The sequence below is a fragment of the Cygnus olor genome, chromosome 17, assembly GCF_009769625.2.
Source record: "Cygnus olor isolate bCygOlo1 chromosome 17, bCygOlo1.pri.v2, whole genome shotgun sequence".
Taxonomy (NCBI): Eukaryota; Metazoa; Chordata; class Aves; order Anseriformes; family Anatidae; genus Cygnus; species Cygnus olor.
The window spans coordinates 15,068,026-15,088,703 of record NC_049185.1 but is presented as its reverse complement, the minus strand read 5'-3'; the positions used below and the strand labels follow the sequence as shown (position 1 = coordinate 15,088,703).

Here is a 20,678-nt window from a genome sequence, read left to right as displayed (position 1 = left end):
CCGCGCGGCGCTCATTGGCGCAGCCCCGATGGCTGAAATTCATCGCTGAAATGCAAAACTTGTTGCTGCTCCGCCAGCGCCGGCTGAGAGCGGGGGAGCGCGCGCGAGGGGAGCGCCGCGGAGCCCTCCCAGCGCCCGCCCGCAGCCCCGGCCCCGCCGCCCCGCCGCCGCCGGAGCCCTGCGAGCCGCCGGCCGCGGGCAGCGAGCGGCGAGCGCCCGGCGGGCCGGCCATGCGGCGCGCAGCTGCCGGGCGCCGGAGCCTATGAGCGGCGGCGCGCCGCCCCGTCGGCTCTCGGGCAGCGCAGCGCGGCCGGCGCCGGGCGGCAGCGAGCGGCGAGCCGCCGGGGGTGAGCGCGGGCGGGCGGCCGGTGCCGGTGCCAGCGGCGCGGCGGCGCGGCACGATGTGAGCGGGGCCGCCGAGCCGCGGCGGCCGGTGCGGAGGGCAGCGGGACGGCGGAGCCGCGCGGGCGGCCATGCCCTTCTGAGCCGCGCAGGATGTTCGGGCTGGAGCAGTTCGAGCCGCAGATGAGCAGCCGGAGCGCCGGGCAGGGGGAGCGGGGCTTCGGCCAGCCCGGACTGAGCATGAGCGCGCACTTCAAGGCGCCGGCCTTCCCCGGCGGCGGCCCGGCGGCGGCGGCGGCGGTGGACCCGGCCCTGGGCGCGCTGGGCGAGCCGCCCCTCCTGGGCATGAACATGAGCCTGGCCGGCGACGCGTACGGCTTCCCGGGCCGCGGCCCCGCCGAGCTGCACGGCGGCGGCATGCAGCCGCCGGTGCACGGCTTCTTCGGCGGGCAGCAGCCGCACGGCGGCCACGGCGGCGCCCACCACCCCCACCAGCACCACCCGCACTTCGGCGGCAACTTCGGGCCCGACCCCGGCGCCTCCTGCGTGCACGGCGGCCGGCTCCTGGGCTACAGCGGCGCGCTGGGCGGGCAGACGGCGTTCGCCGACGGCTACGAGCACATGGCCGAGAGCCAGGGCGCCGAGGGCTTCGGACAGCAGCGCCCCGGGAACCTGCCCGACTTCCAGCACCACAGCGCCGGCGCCTCCAGCCACGCCGTGCCGGCGCCCTGCCTGCCCCTCGACCAGTCCCCGAACCGCGCCGCCTCCTTCCACGGGCTGCCGGCGGCCGGCTCCTCCGAGCCCCACGGCCTGGAGCAGCGGCGGCTCCCTGCGCAGGGCGGCGTGGACTCTCTGGAATACAATTACCCCGGCGACGGCCCCGCCGGGCACTTCGAGCTGCCCGTCTTCTCGCCGTCGGAGCCCGAGGGGCAGCTGCCGCACTACGGAGGTGGGCGGCAGGTGCCGGCAGGCGGCAGCTACCCGGGGACACCCTCCCTGCCCCGGGCACCGGGCATGGCCGTGGCCAAGGCGCATCCGCCGCAGCAGCACGGCGTCTTCTTCGAGCGCTTTGGGGGGGCGCGGAAGATGTCCACCAGCCTGGAGCCGGGGGCCAGCACCAGGCACCCGTTGATGCAGCAGCAGCAGCAGCAGCCGCCACAGCCGCAGCAGCCGCCGGGCTTGCTGGCCAGACAGAACTCCTGCCCGCCAGCCATCCCTAGGCAACAGCAAACAGAAGCCAATGCTCCCAACCCCAACTTGCAGGACAATGGGCCAATAATGCAGAACCAGCATGCACAGTTTGAATACCCTATTCACAGACTGGAGAACAGGAATATGCATCCCTACACCGACCCCGTGTTTAATATGCAGCACCCTCCTCCACAACAGCCACCAAATCAAAGACTGCAGCACTTCGATGCCCCCTACGTGAGCGTCGCCAAGAGGCCGCGGTTCGACTTCCCCAGCAACCCTGGCGTCGAGCGCTGTGCCTCCTGGGGCGGCAGCATGCATGGCCCCGCCATGGAGAGCCACCTCTCCCCGTCGGCCTACCCCGGCCTGCCGGGCGAGTTCACCCCGCCGGCGCCAGAGGCCTTTGGGGGGCCACTGCCACACGGTGGCCCCGAGCACCCGGCGCTGGCGCAGCGCCAGAATGCAGCCCTGGTGATGAAGCAGATGGCCTCGCGCAGCCAGCAGCGCCTGCGGCCACCCAGCCTGCAGCAGCTAGGGCACCACGGTGAGGTGGGCCCACCCAGTGGCCTGCCCCCGCCGGCCTTCGAGCGCGAGGCCGGCAGCGGCCGTGGCTTTGACCCGCAGGCGCCGCACCTGACCCCTGACAGCGCCTGGTTTGCGGGGCCGCCGCCACCTGGGGAGCTGCTCCCGCGGCGCATGGCAGCGCCAGGGCTGCCAGCCGAAGCGGCCCCCCATGAGCTGGGCCTGCAGCCGGGCGGCGCAGCTGTGCTCTTCCGACCGGGCGCTGGTGGGCTGGGGCTGCAAGAGCCGCTGCGGATGGCAGGCGAGGGGCCAGCGCAGGCCCTGCCCTCACCTGGTGTCCACCCGCCCTTCGCGCCTGCCATGGGCGGCCTCTCGCAGCTGCAGTCGCCGGGTGGTGGTGTGTCGCTACCCAATGCCCCTGCTGAGCGACGTGGCCCTGCTGACTTTGCCGCCCAGCCAGGCTTCCCCTTTGGGGCAGCCGCACGGCAGCCAGCGGCGCACGGCGCTGCGCCCACCCTCAGCGCCTCGCCGGGTGCCTATCCGCCACCCCCGCCTGAGTTCCCCCCACCGCCGCCACCGCGGCCTGCCGCCAGCAAGCTGGGTGCCCTCTCGCTGGGCTCCTTCAGCAAGCCGGCCAGCAAGGACAATGTCTTCGGGCAGAGCTGCCTGGCCGCCCTCTCCACTGCCTGTCAGAACATGATCGCCAGCCTGGGCGCCCCCAACCTCAACGTCACCTTCAACAAGAAGAGCCCGGCTGAGGCCAAGCGCAAGCTCAGCCAGGCTGAGCCTGACCCGCCGCCGTCAGCTGCCCCGGACTATTTCCCAGCAGGACCGCCGGCAGGCGGGAGCAGCGCGGGCAAGGTGGCAGGTGCTGCCCCGCTGCTGCCTGCCGAGAGCAGCCTCTCGCCCGGCTACGCGCTGGAGCCGGCGGCCAGCAGCGAGGGGAAGGCGGGCGGCGGGCGGGGGCGGGGCCGCCGGAAACGGGACAGTGGGCACGTCAGCCCCGGCACCTTCTTCGAGAAGTTCTCGGCCACAGAGGGCAGCGGGGCTGGCGTCAGCCCGGGGCAGCCGGCGCCGCCAGCTGCGGGGGCGCCGCCAGGGGCTGCAGGCACGGAGCGTGGAGGGGGCACCCCGCATGACAAGCCCCTGACCTCACCCTCCTGGGGCAAGGGTGGCGAGCTTCTGCTGGGGGAGCAGCCCGACCTCATGTCGTCGCTGGACAGTGGTATCCAGAGCGTGACCAAGTCGGACGGCAGCTCCCCGCACGTGGACTTTCCTGACGAGGTCAGCACCAGCTACGGCAACGAGGACGAGGTGTCCTCCAGCTCCGACAACACCGTCTCCAAGCCCACCCGCAGCCCGCTGCTAGGCGGCTCGCCCAAGCTGCCCCGTGGGGAGCATGCACTTCTCAACGGACAGAAGCCCCTGGCCCTCGGCCTTCTCAATACATCTACCTCGACCCCTGACAGCTATGGGCTCAGCACCACAGCAGGCGCCCACCCTGGCACACCGGGCATGGAGCAGGTGCGGACCCCCACGAGCACCTCAGCCCAGGATGAGATCCACCCTCTGGAGATCCTGCAGGCGCAGATCCAGCTCCAGCGGCAGCAGTTCAGCATCTCGGAAGACCAGCCCTTGGGGCTGAAGAGCAAAAAGGGGGAGTGCGCAGGGCAGAATGGGGACAGTGACCTGAGCAGTTGTTGCTCAGAGGGCGTTAAGGGTGCCATGAGCACCATTGACCTGGACTCCCTGATGGCGGAGCACAACTCCACCTGGTACCTGCCTGGCGAGAAGGCTCTGATGGAGGGGCAGGAGGAGGACAAGCCCATGGTGCCGTGGGAGAAGCCCAAGCCCCCGAACCCCAGCAAAGAAGGTATCTGTTGCCCTGCGCGGGTTCCCATGGGGGGAGACCCTGGGCTGCTTTCAGGGCAGGGGAGGTGGTGGGGCTCTGGTCCCTGGACACGGAGCATGCACTGGCCCCAGACCCACTCTGCCCCTTGCGGGAGCCAGGGCAGGTGCTGGGCACTTTCTGGCACCAAGGCTGCCGGATAGTTGTGCTGGGGGCAGCTGATGGAGGGGACAAAGCGCCTGCTGCCCTGTGGGGACCGGCCGGCACTGAGCGTGGTGGGACTGCCCGCCCCTTGGGTGATGGCCCTGAGCGCGGTGTCCTCTGCCGCCAGCTCTGTCCCCACCGGCTGCCTGGCATGCCCAGGGGTCCTGGGGAGAGGGGCTCACGGCGGCGCCCCGTCATGCTGCTTGGCGTGGGGTGCTGAGGAGAGGGCTCCCTGCAGAGCCCTGTGCCTTCCGTCCTTTCCAGTCATTTCCTCCAAACTGTTAGAGAAGTCTTCTTAAGCTGTGAAAGCATGTATTTGTTAGTGGTGTTTTCCTGCCGGTTTCAGGTATTTTCCTGCATGTGTTAAAAGCCTGGGAGCAGTGTGATATTAAACTAAAAGGCTCTTGGCATTTATTTTATTATCAAAAAGGAAATTTAAAATAAGCTTCTGGGTCTGGTATAAAACTTGCATAGTTGACATATGCTTAATTTCGACATTAGTTGTCAGTTTTGATCCTTCCCCATGTCCAGAGGGCATCATAATTCTCGAAGCTCTGAAAAAAATACATTAATGGAAAACCCTCTATTATAAAAGCTTTTTAGGCTAAAGATAATTATGGATTCAATTGGTTTCTATCTTATCTTATCAAATACATATTTTTTTAAGCCGCCTGACTATATGTGAATATTACAATAGATGCACATGCATTTACCTGCTGTGTGAATGCACACAGGTGATTTCTCGATGCGCTGTAAGTACACGTGCATAATTTACGCAGTATAAACTCATTATGTGAGCCTAGGAAAGTTGTTGTTTGGTACTACTTGTGTAGCTGGGAATTATTTTCGTTATGCCTAGTCTTACAGACTGACTTTTTTTAGTATAGCGTGCTTAGTAATTTCACTAAGAAAGGTGTTAGGAAAATCAAAAGGGAGCTGAGGTGGTTTGAAAACTCATCAATTTCCTACTCCTAGTTCTGGTTGGCTTTCCAGCTTTGGCTTTCTGAAGCATGAATCCTAGCCCCCACTGTTTGTCTCTTTGTTCATGTTTAATGCCCAGCTCAGGAGACTCTCATTTGAGGCGGGAGTGTTTAGCATGCACAGCAGACTGTAGGAAGCCCATCAGCATTCTCCGTGCTTCACCCAGGCAAGGACATAAATTGGTTTGTTTGGGGCCTTTCTTTTCCATTTTTAAATGGAGTTGCACACAGCATCCTTCCTGGCCCCTTCTCTTTTATTGTTTCTTGTACACAACATCTAGATCTGACTGGATCAATAGCTAGTTAGCACAAATCACAGTTCCTGTCAGTTCTACCTTGGCAGACTTGAACACATATATACATTCTCTCACAACTCACACACACACACACCCCCCCCTCTCTGTCATGCATACACCCTCCCTCTCAGACACACACATGCACATAATATGCATATATACAGATATGAACATTTACACACTGTGCTACACTTAAAAACAGATTTTAAAAGAGCAGCTTATTCCATAGATCTTAATTTCATGGAATAAAAAAAGAAAAAAATCCGAACAATCATAACAAAACAATGAATAGTCTGTGCTTTTATTAAAAGTGTAATTTGGCTTAGAATTATGTATATTTCATGTATCTGTGTCATATGGAGTGTTGCCTTCTTTAACAGCACTCCTACGTTCACTTTGATCATCACTATTCTTAGTAACATCTAGTGAAATAAGTAATTGCTTTCTGGTCGCGATAACCACAATGTTGCTGTTAAAACAGTTCATCACTTGGAAGGAAAACCATTTAATCAGTGTTCCTATATAAGGATATGTTTTAGTATTTCAGAGAGTAAGCACAAAATAACGAACCAGTTTTACAACAATGGATAGAGGCACTCATTTTGTTTTACACTTGAGTCACTTGAAGGATTTGAATGGACTGGTACTTTGGATGAGGAAATTCATATACACCAGTAGAGACTTTACCATAACTGTTGTTGTAAGTGATAAAGATACAATAGGTGAGATAAAATAGGCCATTCTCTTTGGTTAGTAGAAATAATTTGACTTTACATTACCATACACTTGAGTGTTTGAAACTGTGTTCAGAAAAAGGGCTTTATTTTTCTAGTGATTGAGATTTTAAACCATTCTAGTCAACCGAGATTTGCATCGATGGTATTTTTTCGAGCAGTTCCCTGTTGTACACAGGTAGGATGAGTACGCAGGTTTCAGACAGCACTCTTCCAAGTTCCAGGCGGTTACTAAATGTGCTTAGTACTACATTGGAGGAGTGTTTACCATGGCACACATTTTGTAATACTGTGTAATATTATTAAGAGTGAAATTAGTTGTTAGACCTAACTTCCCTAACCAACACACATGCATTGTTGGTGGGCTATTTCATTAGACCTACTGTGATGGGAGAGAAAATTTATTCATAGTATGAGGCTGTTGTGGTGCGTGTTGATTCCTCTGTGGGCTCAGGGAGGGGTGGAAGAAAGGCTCAGACCGGTGTGAATGACCAAGTTTTACCGTGGCAGAGCGCTGAATTCAGCGTGCCGCCTTCTTGCTGCTCTTCTCTGTAGGAGTGGAGTGTGTGTGCGAGAGGGATTTAAGGCTCTGTTCTACTGGAGCTCTTGGAGGGATATTTTTGTAATTAACAAGCTCTCTAAAACCCAGCAAAACCAGGAACATTTTGAATATTCCATTAATGCCTGGATTACTGATGGAAACAACTTGTTCGAGTTGCTTTAATAACTGTTCACATTCCTTATATATAACTCATCTCTTTTTCATACTCATAGTGGTATTAAAATGATTTGCTAATACCTAACAGTCTATCTGAGTTTTAAAGGTAGATGACAACAGATAACAGTATTTCAGACACCTGTGCTGTAGGTGCCTGTGCAGTATGTATACACTTATATTATTTAATAACAGCCTTTAGTGAGTTCGGTGTATATGTCTGCATTTTTCTTCTGAATTTAACCTAATGGTGACCGGTCATCGCTTTTCACTGAAATGCAGTTTTCAATAAGGAATTTTCTCTGATATATAGTATCTCGTACTAACATGTACTGTGGGAAGAGGCTGTTTGTTTTTCACCAAAAATGCATTATAAAATATCTTCCTTTCCTCTGCCATGCAGCTAGAGCTAGAAGTGAAATGTGACAATATTTAGTGTAGAGAGGTCATGTTGACTTCCAATACCGTAGCTCTAACTAACAAAGAGTAACGGGATCAAATTCACATAAAAACCTAGCACTAGTGTAATGGGTTTCTGCTCTGCCTGGTTTGACTGAACCAGAACAATTTTCCTTCAGTGACATGTTGATTAGTATTCTCCAGGAACCCAGTAATTAGGTTCTACTGGGCTTTCGGCTTTAGTCTTTAATTGAAATTTTGAAGGTCCCATACTGCATATGTCAGGTGAAGACATTAAAATGTAACCTAGAACCAAGCAGGTTGATTGGAAAAAATAAGAATATAGTCAGATATTCTGTGGCTGTTGCACTACTCTGTCTGTGCCGATGTGCAAGTGTGGTGCGGCATATTTTAGATATTATCCTTGAGTTTTTTGTAAATATTTCATCATAATACCGAACTTGCCATTTGAATGAGCCAGCAGGCCAAAACTGTTGAAGAAGCAGGATGTAACATTTGTAAATTAATACCAAATACATTAACAAAAGGCAAATTTGGTCCAGATGCAGCTATGAGCCTTTGTTTTCTTTCTTTTCCTAGCATGTTCTGTTGTGTGCTTTTATTTTAAATACAGCTAAATTCTTTGAGAGGTTTTATGAAGGAAGTAGGTTTGTTTACTGGGACTGAGTTTGTCGGACCTCTTGTGAGGTATTTCAAACACTTAAATATCTTTTCAAGCAATATACGATTTAAACGGAATTATACCATAGTAAGGATTGTTGGAAATGAGTTCATTGACTAAGCTCAGTGCACTTTGCAGTGATGAATCTGTGATTCCTGATGATGCTTTGTTTGCTTTAAAGAGCTGTTTAAACGTACACCAGGAATTTTAACTGTTAGTGAAAAAAATGCTATTACCTTTGCCAAGAAGTTATGCGATATATTCCACAGATATGAAATACACATCTTTAATAAATGATCTGGATTAGCAGGCAGACTTATGAGGAAAAAATACTCCCATTGCATATTGTAGAAAAGATTTCAGTGTGCATTAGGTTTGGGTTTAATATGTTCTTTTAAACTCTTCTGATCTATTAAAAAAAACGAAAGGTTGCCTCTGATTGACCTGTTTTCATTTGGGTGACAGTAGTACTCTAATGTCTACTTTGACAAACTATAATTTTTAATATTTTCTTACAAGAAAATGGTCCTGTTTAGAAACATTTTTTTTTAATAAATATTTTGCAGCACTGTACTTGTAGACTTTTCTGGCAAATATTAGAGAAGGCAAGGGTAGAGTTTGCAGTATTACTTGCTATTGCTGCTATAATGCACTAAAATATTTAAGGCAGAAGGTGTGTGAATTTATTTTGATTTCAGTTACTACCGTAGCCACTCTATTTGCCTTTACATCCGTCTATCCGTCTCTGGATTGTCTAGCTGTATTTGAATTAATGCACATCACAAATTTGGTTTGCACCATGATACTTTCCTTTAACCAAGTCTGCTATTTTATGATGGTATGTTTTGTTGTGAAATTAGTTTTAACGGGGATATTTTGTACATGCTAAGTGTGAGAGTGTGCATGACATTTGGGGGATATATTTCTTGAAATTAGCGTGTGTGTATGTTTTAGTTCTTTACCTATGATGAAAAAAGAGATGGATTAGACTTCATATGTATCTATGAGCATAGGTCAGAGCATAGATTTATTCTGATCTGTGATGTATTGCTTAATGTCTGCTCTTCATTTTTAATATGAGATAGCTGCTTTTTTAACAGTGATCTAGTGCAACGCTGTGCTATAAAACCATAAATAATTTTGCATAAATGCATAAAATTTATTAATAGTCAATACCTGCAAATACAATTTGTTGTTACTTATATAGAGCAAATGATAAGGCATTAAACAGTCTAACCTAAAATTATATAGACTGCCTTTATTTGTAACAGTTGACTCCCTTCTTCTGCAACGTTCAGTATGAGGTTTTGGTATGGCAATATGTCTTTATGTGGCCATATAAAATTTTAGTACTAGCCAAATTACTGTACATTTTTAGTCTCAGGTTTCTTGTGTATTTCTTTTAAATGTGAGTAGAGTATCCACAAAAAGAGTGAATCCAGCTCTAAAATGAATCTTCAGGTGGCCCAATTTATGTGGTGTTTTTTTTCATACAAAATTTACCAAATATCAGGAACAGTTTAATTACGTAATTGCTAGCACTAACATAGAATATCAAAAGTGACCAGTTAAATTGTGTTTAGTGGGATTCTTCCCTTTTTTGTTACTAGGATAAAATATATTGTTCTTACCATGTTTCAGGCTGGAGTGCTTCATATGCAAAAGGCGTAGATAATTAATTTCAGAGTCAAAATACATATCTATACCAGGCCTCTGCTCCAGCCAGTAGCAAGCTTTCTGTCAAAGTATTCCTTTTTCTTTCTCCTCCATTGAAAAGTCTTAAGCCCTTGAAAATAACAAAATTTGCATCTGTAAATATATGCTTTTATTTTGTGGGATGTTTTTAAGATGGAGGTGTTTTTTTTTAGGTATATAGAATTACTCATTTCATTTATTTGAGCGCTGTTCTTAAGAGAGAGCTTCCGTTTATGAGTATATTTAGGACATGGCTTTCTTCTCCACTTCCTCATCATCAAGTTTTTGGGCAAGGGACACGGAGCAGGGCACCTTCTAGAAATTGAATAGGTGAAGCTGTGTAATCTCCCAGGAATTCAAGGTCCACCCTGTCTTTCTTCATCTTGGTTAGAATTTTCAGCTTTTAAAATGTAAACTGTATTTTTCTCTATTTCGTAGATAGACCCAATTTGCACATGGTGTTAATGTGACTGGCTTATGTAAAAATACCGATATTCTTTGCAGTTAGCTGCTTTTCCTTCGCAAAACACATTTCTGTTGATGCAGTTAAAACATAACTAATTATTAGTGACCTTTTTTAATGCAAAGATTTATTATTATTATTATTATTTTATAAATTTAAATATGTCTTATGGATTATGTGCCAATGTTTCCGAGTCAAATACTTTTTAAATTTAAAGCTGAGAATTGAACAGCTGGATGTCTAATCCATTAATTTTTACAAGCTGACTTTCTTAATACTTCAAAGAGAACATCCTAGGTGACACTGCTTTGCAACTTCCCTCCTCAACGCCCCTTCTTCTGGCCTCTCCCCCAGCACTTTCCTCTAAGCCTTCATATACAGCTCATCTCCTTGCAAATGACAAAAGCATATGTATGTGGGGAATGCATTTTCCTTAGTTGGTGTAATTAGTTGTATGACTTGATGATCCAGAAATGTACTCTCTATAAAGTGTTGTACTTTCTGTCTATATACTGATGCAAAAAATATTGTAGTTACCTTTTGGCTAGTAGCTTCCCCCCCTTATTTATTTTTCTATAGCAGCACAAGTGTTTGTGTTCAGCAGCCTTGTGTTTTGGGCTGGTGTGTTTCAAGACACCTTAAATCTAGAATGTATCCCTTTCAGCTGGTTCTGACCCCTGCCAGCCATTTTTAAATATGAGTTTACAAAGTTTCATCTGGCCTCAATTATATAGTAACCGTTCATTATATCTTAGGATTTCGTTCCCTGATGTGCATGCATTGGTCACTGGTAGCTCCTGAAAATGAACCATTTCTTGTCTACATGCTTAACTTGTGCTGTGTGTCTTTAGTTGCATAAGTCATGTGTGTTTGTTTTTAATTTTAGCAGTCTATTTGTGTCTGTTTGGTATTTTAGCATAAAAATGCAGTGCATGACACTGCGCTGTCTAATTTTTTATTAGCTTTTGAGGTTTGTCTGAAGAAGCTTTTTTTTGTTTTGATAAGCAGAAGTCTGGTTATGTTTAAGTGCTGCATTGATAGATTTTTACATTAAAATAAATACAATTTATTTGAGAGTAAACACAGAAACAACACATGTATGAGCTCTGAAGAGCTCTGCTAGTTCCTCGCTGCAGAATGTTGTATTAGAGACTGTGCTACAGCCTTTCTCTAGTGGCTGGTTTGCCTGACCTTTTGAATATATCCTTTTCTGTGTGGAGCCTTTAAAAGATGAGATGAGGAAACTGAGTTGCTGCCTTTTTATTTTTTTTCTTTTAACTCTCTTAGCTTGAATTCTGACTGCTGGGCCTTTAGGACTTGACATTCTTGATCACAGAAAAACCTTTAATCAGTCAGCAGTTGTGAAAGTGTGTGGGTTTTTTTGTTTGTTTTTGTGGTAAAATATATTTCTTAGAGTTAAGTCTGCATTTAATTAATTTTGTGAATTAGTATTCACAAAATACTAGAAAGCATTTGTATTGCTAATAGAAAGATCATCCTGAGGCTGAGGAAGCATAGTTAATTGAAAAAGCAGCCATTTGTAAAGTGAGGAAAATCTTAAAACACTTCATACCCTAATTAAGAATATACTCCTAATTTAAATTTGAAAATTTTAATTTGCAGTGTGAAGCAGGTACATGAAAAAAACCTGGAAATGGTTCTATCCTTCCTTCCTCCTCAACCTCCCAAAATGCAGGTTAAAAAGAATGGCACAACTTTTTTAAAATTTATTTATTTTTTGTAAATACCCTGAAGCCGTTTTGCTATGAAGATGTAAATTGATTTATTAGCATAGGAAATGGAGGCTGGACTAAAATTATTATCCGGTCCGAATTTTAGGATCTCCTTCCTAGAGAAATCTTCCCCCTCCCCTTTTTTTAAAAATATATTTAATCTTTCCCTATCATGGCATTTTAAAGCCTTTTGGTCTTGGATAAGAGAACTCATAAAAAGCATGCGATGACAGTGGATGATATCTAAAAAACAGAAATGCAAATGAATGCCAGCAAGGGCTGCGTCCCCAGGGACCCTGCGTCCGCGTTCCCTCCCAGCCGCTGCTGGAGGTGACGCTCTCGATTGTCTGTAAGGTTAAAGCAGGCGGAGAGAGTCTGTGTGAGTATTCCTGTCTCTTGGCTAGATGGCACAGTTGGTCAAGTCATTACCATTGCACTTATGGATGCTTGGGTATATGTTTGATTTAGATCACAGTGGAGTATATATTGAGGTCCCACTCTATTATTATTTTTATTATTTAAGATCATATGTATTGCGCCATAAACTGACACGGAGCTTTATGCCATACTTCAGAAGCCTAGGAGACATTCCCCCGGCTCAAGCTTTACGGTCCAAGCCAGATGAAACGGAGATGCTGCGCAGCGGGTGCTCACCAGCGCCCAGTGCCCCTGCGCGGCCGCAGAGGGGGAGGCGGCGTGGGGCGCGGAGCCCGGGGGCTGTGGGGCAGGTGGCGGTGCTGGGTGGGCCGGCAGGGCCAGGGCGGTGCGGCACCGAGCGGCGTGCACCGGGCCGGTGCTGCCCTCGCAGGGTGCGCGGAAGCAGCGTGCCTCAGGAAGAGGAGTGGGGAGCAATCTTGTCCCACTTGGTAGTCTGAGTGCTGGGTCACTTGCGTTCTCCTCTATTGCGTTCGGCGGTGGGAAGGGCACAGCGGTGCTGCCCTCCTTGGTGGGGTATTTCTTCTCCCCTGGAAAAAAGGGTGGCGGCAACTATGGTTCTTCTGATACAGTGTGTGAATGTAATAACCTAAATACATTTCTCAGTCTGAGCAACAGGAAAAAGAAACTGACATGATGTGAGTTTTCACCTCCTCCAGAAACCTAGGGATAGAAGCATCATGGGTGTTTCTTTTCTCCTCTCTCTTCTGGGAGGAGGGAAGAGGAAGATCTTCCCCCCTGCCAATAAATGTGCTTCGATGACTTGCACTAGCTTGTAAATAACGGCAGTACGGCATCACCTCATTTCTTGTGGTATAAACCTGTAGTTGTCCTGATGTCATACTGCTAAAAAAAGGACATCTCTTAGATGTGTAAGGCAGTTGGATGACTTTACATTTAATGTTATAGGTGTTTTTGATCCGACTCATTTGTTTTACTAATTTTCACTCGTTCCAGAATGATGCACTGATCTTTTTTTTTTTTTTTTTTTTTGCGCAATCTGAAGAATAGCCCATTTCCAGACCAAATAGCATTTTAAAAGCAGGGAAATAATAGAAATGTGCCTATTGTTTGTATTCTACCCCCACCTCACTCCCAAAAGAATTCCACAGTAATCATAATGAAAATTGCCACAATCTATGAAACAATAATTCTGCAACACTTTAAAAAATAGTGTTATCATTCAAAGTGCAAAGCAGCTGGTATTTTGTGATGGAACAGATTTTATGGTTGCTGGATATAGGGTCAAACACTTGCAACACATTCTTGATTTAAACAAACCAAAAGTACAAGTGCTTTTTTGAAGATAAAATCAGTACGTTTTTTAATTTTTTTATTATTATTATTATTTTTTTTTTTATGTTGGATACTGTAGTTCCCTTCTCTAAATATAGATACATGCTGTTCCTTTTATGCTGGGAGAAAAAGCTAGCATCCCAACTCCGGTTGTTCTCTATACAAGTTCTTAAGTTTTAGAGGCAGAGGGAAAAGTAGGACTTTTTCAAGTACAATTAAAATCTCATATTGGCAATTTTGAGATAGGAAGAAGGGAGAGGGGGAGGGAGGGAGAGAGAGAGAGAGAGAGAGGGCGGCTAGCAAGTGACTTCTTCATTCTGGTTATTTTTTATTGTTTTCAGCCAATGGGATGTTTTATACCATCTTTTTTAATTCATTGTAGCTGTCTGCAAAATGGATGTGAATTCAGATGGCTCAAAAACAGCGCTAGGAGACTGTGGCAATTGTCACATGAAAATCTATGGTGAACTCGGCAGTAACCTCAGTTATTTGGTTAACCTTTAAACTCTGCATGCAAAATAGTACTACATTTTATATGATAAAGTCATTTGTTCTGTAGATTACGCAAGTTAATATACTGAATTCCTGATTTTTCTTACTTTAACAGAGGTACGTAGGAAAAATGAAGAAATTAATTTGCTGCTTCTAGATACACCATTTTTCTGGACTGTAGGGAAGGTTTGTTGTAGTCTGTGGTCAAAACTCCCTGATAAGGGCTCGTCAAAGTGCAGCCTGAATTTCTTGCTGCAGGTATAGTACTGTGAATCTTGTTTTTATGGGCTGACAGACTTTTGCTTTTAAAACGTCGTTTGTTTGTTTTTTTTAAACAAACCAATGAAGTTTTATTCCAAGTAATTATCCAAATTCTCCTGTATTCCTGAGTGATTAAAAAGTAGATTAAAAAGTCTCTTCCTTGAATCAGACAAGTATGAACTTCAAGAGCTGGAAAAACATACATTGAGAGATTGTGATATAATTACATTTTTATGTCTACCTATTAAGCATAATGAAGGGTTGGTTGTTGGCCTTAAATTTGGAAATTGCTTACTGCAAAGCTTAAAACAGAAGTAGATTCCTGTAATTACTGCTTTGCAGTGAGAAGTATGGCTAGGTAAAGGGAATAAAAGCTATTCATTGTCCAGTTGTATTTCCACAACTGTTTCACTTTTATATATCTGTTTTGAAGGATAAAATTATTTGTTATACTAATTTTCAGAAATAAGCTTAAAAAAGTCAACATGGGAAAAAATGAGGTGAAGAATATCAAATGAAGAACAATTAGAAAATATACAGCTTTAACTTCTTTTGTGAGCCCTGATACATTATTTGTGGAATCAGTTTGTTTATTAAACACAAGGCCAGTATGCTATTTTGTTTTGTGCTGACTTGAGTTTGAGATACTTGATGGTAAAAGTTTTCTAAATTTCAGATTTTAATTTTATGTTCACCCTTAATTGTACCACATGAGGCAAACCTAGTCAAACATTGTCCAGTCAGTTCGAGTCTGCTTTCACTTTTCCTTGGGTTTATTTTTTTTGCCTGATGGCAATATATCAGGCAAATTTGGATCCTAGTGTCAATTGCTTGAAATTAGTGTTTAGATTATACCCAATTTGAAATTGTATGGAACTATTTATAGTGAGAAGTGAGCATTTGTTTATGATGATAAAAATATTTTCATTTCCTTTTTTTTTTTTTTTTTTCCATTGTATGTACTAGTAAATAGTATAACTCAGAATATTCCTGTGCAGTTTTTCAAAGCGATCACACAGCACCATTTTACTCTTTGTGTATGTTTGGGACTCTGCTACATTGAAGAGGAGCTGTTTGTGATTCATGCATGGAAGAAGAGAAAGACCAAGCCTTCTCTTGTTCCTTAGAAAAAAATACCTAAACTACAGCCTTTTTCCTCTCCCTGTCTAAAACACGGCTTACATCACTAAGGATTTTTTTTCCCTCTCCTTTTGCTACCATCTTTTAACATGTATTTTACTTGCATTTTCCCTCCTTTTTGTGGAGCTTCTCTTGGAACCTGCTTTAGGGAGTTGTATTTTAAATGTTTTTGAAGACCACTCCTGCTTTCCATAGTGGTCTGGCCCAAATAGAAAAGTGAAAAGTTCCCATTACTGAGCTGTAAAAGAATACTGTAAATGGGTTATGCAGGAAAAAAAACCATTTAGATAAAAATGCAATTTTCCCTTTCACACACACTGCTAAGAATTAATAGCACATTCTTTCTAAATGGGTACTTCTATATTATATTTTCACCTTAATGAAATTCTTTCCGAAACAGGAGTGTTTCATTTAAAATTTTAGAGCAAAATTGATCTGTCTTTAATTCTCAGTGCTTCTCTCTCTCTCCCCACCGTTCCCCCCCCGACACTTAAATCTCGCTGAAAAGACTATTATAGACTCTGTTGGAACTTTCTGGAAAATACCCAGCAGGTTCACAGGTGTGTTTCAGACAGTATCACAATTTGACTCTCCCTTCCCTTCACAGGATGCAAGTTACGGGGCATTCCTTACCCGCATCTCGATTCGTGCTTTTTGATTGAGCGATGCGTGTGCCAGTTGTCTTTTGCTGGCTGTTACTCAGCCTGCGTCCGTGAAGCAGTGGTGACAATGTGTTGCTTCCAAGTCATTTTTGCAAGAAGTACTGCAAAAGAGAGGGCTACCCAAACCGAAGGTTGAATTCTGCTTGGTGGTCTCTGTTGGGAAATGCTCCATCACTGCAGCACCCCTAAAGCAGAGGCGGTGTGCTTGAGTGCATTGTTACCTAACAGCGCAAATTAATGTTCTGCAAAAACATGGTGTTTTCTTTGCATACATGATTTTAATACAAGCTTTCTCTCTAAAAAGCAGGTAACTGCCTAACGCGGCAGACGAGAGGGAGGGGTGCCTAGTGGCAGCACGAGGCGGGTGCTTGCTGGGCTGTCCCGCGTGCAGCCTGCCCCGATGGTGGTGGGACAGTCGTGGGAACTGGCCTCAGTGGGACACGGGGGCTGGAGGTTTCACACAGCGTGGAGGTGTAAGCTCGTAGCTAATTTCGGGTGACAGTAATTTCTTTCCATCTGCGGTGTTAGCATTTCCGTGCTGTTTTCTTTTTAGAGCAATTATATCACGAACAGGCCCCGATGTATTGCTGTCACTGACTCTGGCTTCATGCAGTCATGGGTCATTAGCTTGCACATGTGAAAGCCAAGGTATTTTTTCTTCCTTCTGACAGCTTTTCCTTGGATTAGAAGGAGCAGCTCTCTGATATGAGTGAGTAGCGGTGATTCTTCCATTGATGCAGGCATTCATAAGACAAGCAAGTGCATTTGGGGTATAGCAGACTTCCCAGCCAGTATGCAGTAATGTCATAAACACCCGGTCTCAAGACATAGGAAACTAAAGCATATGTTCATGCTTTTAAACTGTTTCCTTTTTAAGAGTTTTAATATAATGGCGGGAACAACCTTTATCGTAGGAATAGGACTAACAGAAAGATGCCTGCTTCAAGCAGCTTTTCATTGCTGAGTTGCAGTGGGAAAAATGCTTTTATTAAATGAACTGTTTGGTGTTCTCATAGTATTAGTAAAATAGTTCCTAGGTATAAACAATACTTGTAGTGATGAAGACATGGATAGAGTTGATATACCTGAAAACCCCCATGTTCAAAATAAAAATGTACTTTGACAGTAACACAAACTGCTTATGACAAACTGCTCTTGGGAGGGACTTTTTTGCTTGGGATATCCTCCAAAATGTGAAATACAGAAAAAAACATAAGGAAACATCTTGTAAAGCCACTGTAGAGCACTTGTCCATAATACTGCTTGAAAATGTAATTTTGGACACCTTAGTTGAAACCAAAATCTAGCTGGACTATTGCAGGCATCCTGTATTGAGATCTTAATGGCTTTTTTTTTTTCCTCAATTTTTCTTCCCTGCTTGTGTTTATAGGGCCTGCTCCTGTGTAACTGCAATCAGTGAAAATACTGGTGTTGACTTAAATGTTAAGTAAACACAATCAAAGAAGAAAACAGTGTTTGTGTGAGTCCATATTTGTTAGTTTGTTTTGAAAGTCAGGCTGGAACTGCAAAGTAAACAGTCTTGAAAATGATCTTAAGCATTTGTCACCACGGTAAGTCAGTCTAGTGTCCAAGAGGTCAAAATATGCCCAATCACCACCTACTGCATTTCAGACAAAAGAACGGTAGGATGCGGTTTTGATGCAGAGGCAGCTAGTGCTTTGACAAACTTTGAGTTTATTTTTATTTATTTATTTATTTATTTATTTATGTATTTATTTATGGGTAGACAGCAGTGCTTTATTCAAAACCATATGCCTTTTTTAAAGTCGATGGGAAGTAAATTTGCACATGCTGCAGGGGCAAAGAAGTTCCTCACTCCGTCTGCTAACAGTCTTGTATTCATTCAGACTTGCTCTTTGCCACCTGAGGAAGGTTGTGACATCGTTACATTGTCCTATGTTTTGTGCATAGAGTTCGCACAGAAACAACCTGCTTCAATAGGTTCCTCCTTACCCCTCCTGACTTGTGGATTGCTGGGAAATGGATCACAAAACTCTGGAGTACGTTGTTCAAAATGTATTCTCAAGCTTCCTTAACAAGTATTTATCAGTTCGTGCACTCCAAATTGGAAGTATTTGCAACTTTCAATTTGTGTTGCTACGTTACTGAAGTGACCTCGTATTGTTTTGTATCCTTTCTGACTCTTGCTCCTAACACTGCGCTTAATACAAATTCTGTTTTTAAAAGGAGTGTTTATAGTCAGTGAGTCTTTGACTACGTACAGTAGTTTTCCGATAGCCTTCCAGTCAAAGATGAAAAAAAACCTATACTTTTTATTATATGGGTTACATAATAGCTATTTATTCAGTCACAAAACTTCCCTTTTGTAATTCACTTTTTGTGAATCATGGTAGTTCAGTGAAGATTTTAAATCATGGTTTTTACAATCAAATATACAATTCTCTGGAAGCAATGTTGAAAATTTAAATATTTCAGTGTAGTTATTTGTAACTCACCAGTTTTGTATTAATAGAAGATTGGTTCTTGAGTTTTTGTGTAAAATTAAATGTAACCCCCCACCCAAAAAAAAAAAGATTGCTCAGAATAACTCTTGACAACAAATATTTCTGAATAGTTAGTCTGCTTTCTCATTTGTTGTACTTGAAAATGTATAGCGTTACACCGAGCGCTATTTTTTATTATTATACAGAGGAGCTCTGGAATCCTGATGAATTCTGAGTCCTTATTTTGCTTTGGGGCAAAACCACATGCAAATGCAGAGCCTTGATTATCTGCCATTCAGTAAACATCACTGTGCCACACTACTTCTCCCCCTGCTCTTGAGGTGAAAAAAATTACTACTAAGCCTGAGTGTCTAGGTCTTGTGCAGCCATTTTATTTTTAGGACATCGGAGTCTTAGAAGGAAAAAGAAATAGAACTAGCCAAACTACCGGCTGCCCCCAGACTTCTGTTGGCCAGTTTTGGTGCCGTAGGACAAAAGTGCCTGCCATTGAAAGTGTTTGCTACCCTTTTGTGAATGGTTAACCGTTGAAGGAACTCTGCTTGATTCCAGTATAGGTATGAATTTCTTATTTGTCACTTTTTTTTTCCTCTGTTGGTGCTAATTGTACCTGGCACACACACTGCATAATAAGTTGTACATTTAAGCATTAATTGTTACAGTAAAAATCTTAATGGCCATTGTTTGTTTGCTTGCTTTTTAAATAGAAACAACAACAACAAAAACACTTCTCATCTTCCAAGACACTGCTGTTAAAATAATTTTCTCTTTGAACATGTCAGGATTCTGTCTTTGACTATATACTGGATTGTCTCTCGTTGTTGTATAATGATTTTTTTTGATAGAAAGACATTTTTCAGTTCATCACAGTTCATCCTCAATCCCAGTGGTACTTCTTTTTTTTTTTTTTTTTTTAAAGAGACTATGTATATAAGGTATTTAAGAATGTAGATAGTCAAGAAAATAATGGGTTTTGATTTTATATTTTCCTGTGATTTTTATCAAAATCCTATGTGATATATAGCTTCCTTTTACAATTGAACGTGCACTTTCAAAATAGCCCTTTCTTCGACTCTCCTTTTTGCCTTTGCATGAGAAATCATTTCAGATTTTTCTTCCTCATTTTCATTTGCTGTTTTGATGATTTACACTACACAAAATTCTCAGTAATTCTACCACCAGTTTATTTAGATTTATAAAAGTTTAGGAAAATAAGAGAATGAAAAAGTGGGTTTAGAAAACCACATAATGCTCATTCTGTAACTAAATGGATGTGGAAAATGATTTTTTTCTATTTTGTGTACTGCTATTCTCTGAAGCTGGAAAAGCCTTAGAAAACTCATGTTGGAAAAGAAAATGGGAGGAGATAAGTGATTGAAAAGGCATTAACACTCATTTTTGTGCTTACTGAGAAAAAGGGAAAGAGGAGAGGATGAATGATCGTGGCCAACTTTTAAAAATACATGTGAAAATTAAGAAACGTTTGGAAAGGGGAGTGGGCTGGTGCTGTGTGGTAACACCATTCTCTCGGCAGCTCTGCTGTTCAGCATCACTGCTCTCTGCTGTCTGCTGTGTGGGAGTGGTGGAGGCATGGCTCCAGCTATGCCGCTCCAGTGACTTTGAGGCCGGTTGGCTTGTTTGCTTGCTTGCTTTCAAGGTGTCTATCTGGCCTCAGGGCCCAGTGCTCTGCCGCTAGACCCTGCTTCTCTGCTCTCCATGGAGGGCTTGTTCGAAGCAGGGCAAGCACTCGCTGAGGCTGCTGCCACCAGAAGCTGTTTTCTGTTCTGCATGGGGTGTGCTGGTGGTCTGCCCCTTTCCCTGGGGACACGAGGTTACCTCAAGGCTGTGACTGGGCATGTTGCAGGTCCCTGGGAGGGCAGGGCACTGGGAGCCGGGCTCCTTGCTGCCCCTGCCATGCATCCGCTCACAGGGCAGGGGCTGGCGTGCGGAGATGCGCCGCTTGTTCAGCCTGGTGCCTTAAGCTGTGGTGCCCTGCTGGGTGTGATGTTCACGATAAAATCAGAGGGCAGGGGACTTCTGAAAGGCAGGGCTCTCTGGAAGGACCTCCCAAGCCTTCCAGAACAAAGTGAAAGCACACGGGCAA

The 20,678-nt window shown here is 45.3% G+C and overlaps 1 protein-coding gene across 1 annotated transcript in view; it reads left to right on the top strand.

The window, feature by feature from the left end:
• Positions 1–391: 391 nt before the first annotated feature.
• The window catches only part of MN1 (MN1 proto-oncogene, transcriptional regulator), a 41,969-nt gene continuing 21,682 nt past the window's right edge, over positions 392–20,678 (top strand). The window contains exon 1 of the mRNA XM_040576908.1: positions 392–3,928. Within this exon, the coding sequence (XP_040432842.1) occupies positions 496–3,928 (3,433 nt within the window). The 5' untranslated portion in view covers positions 392–495. The remainder of the gene's footprint in view (positions 3,929–20,678) is intronic.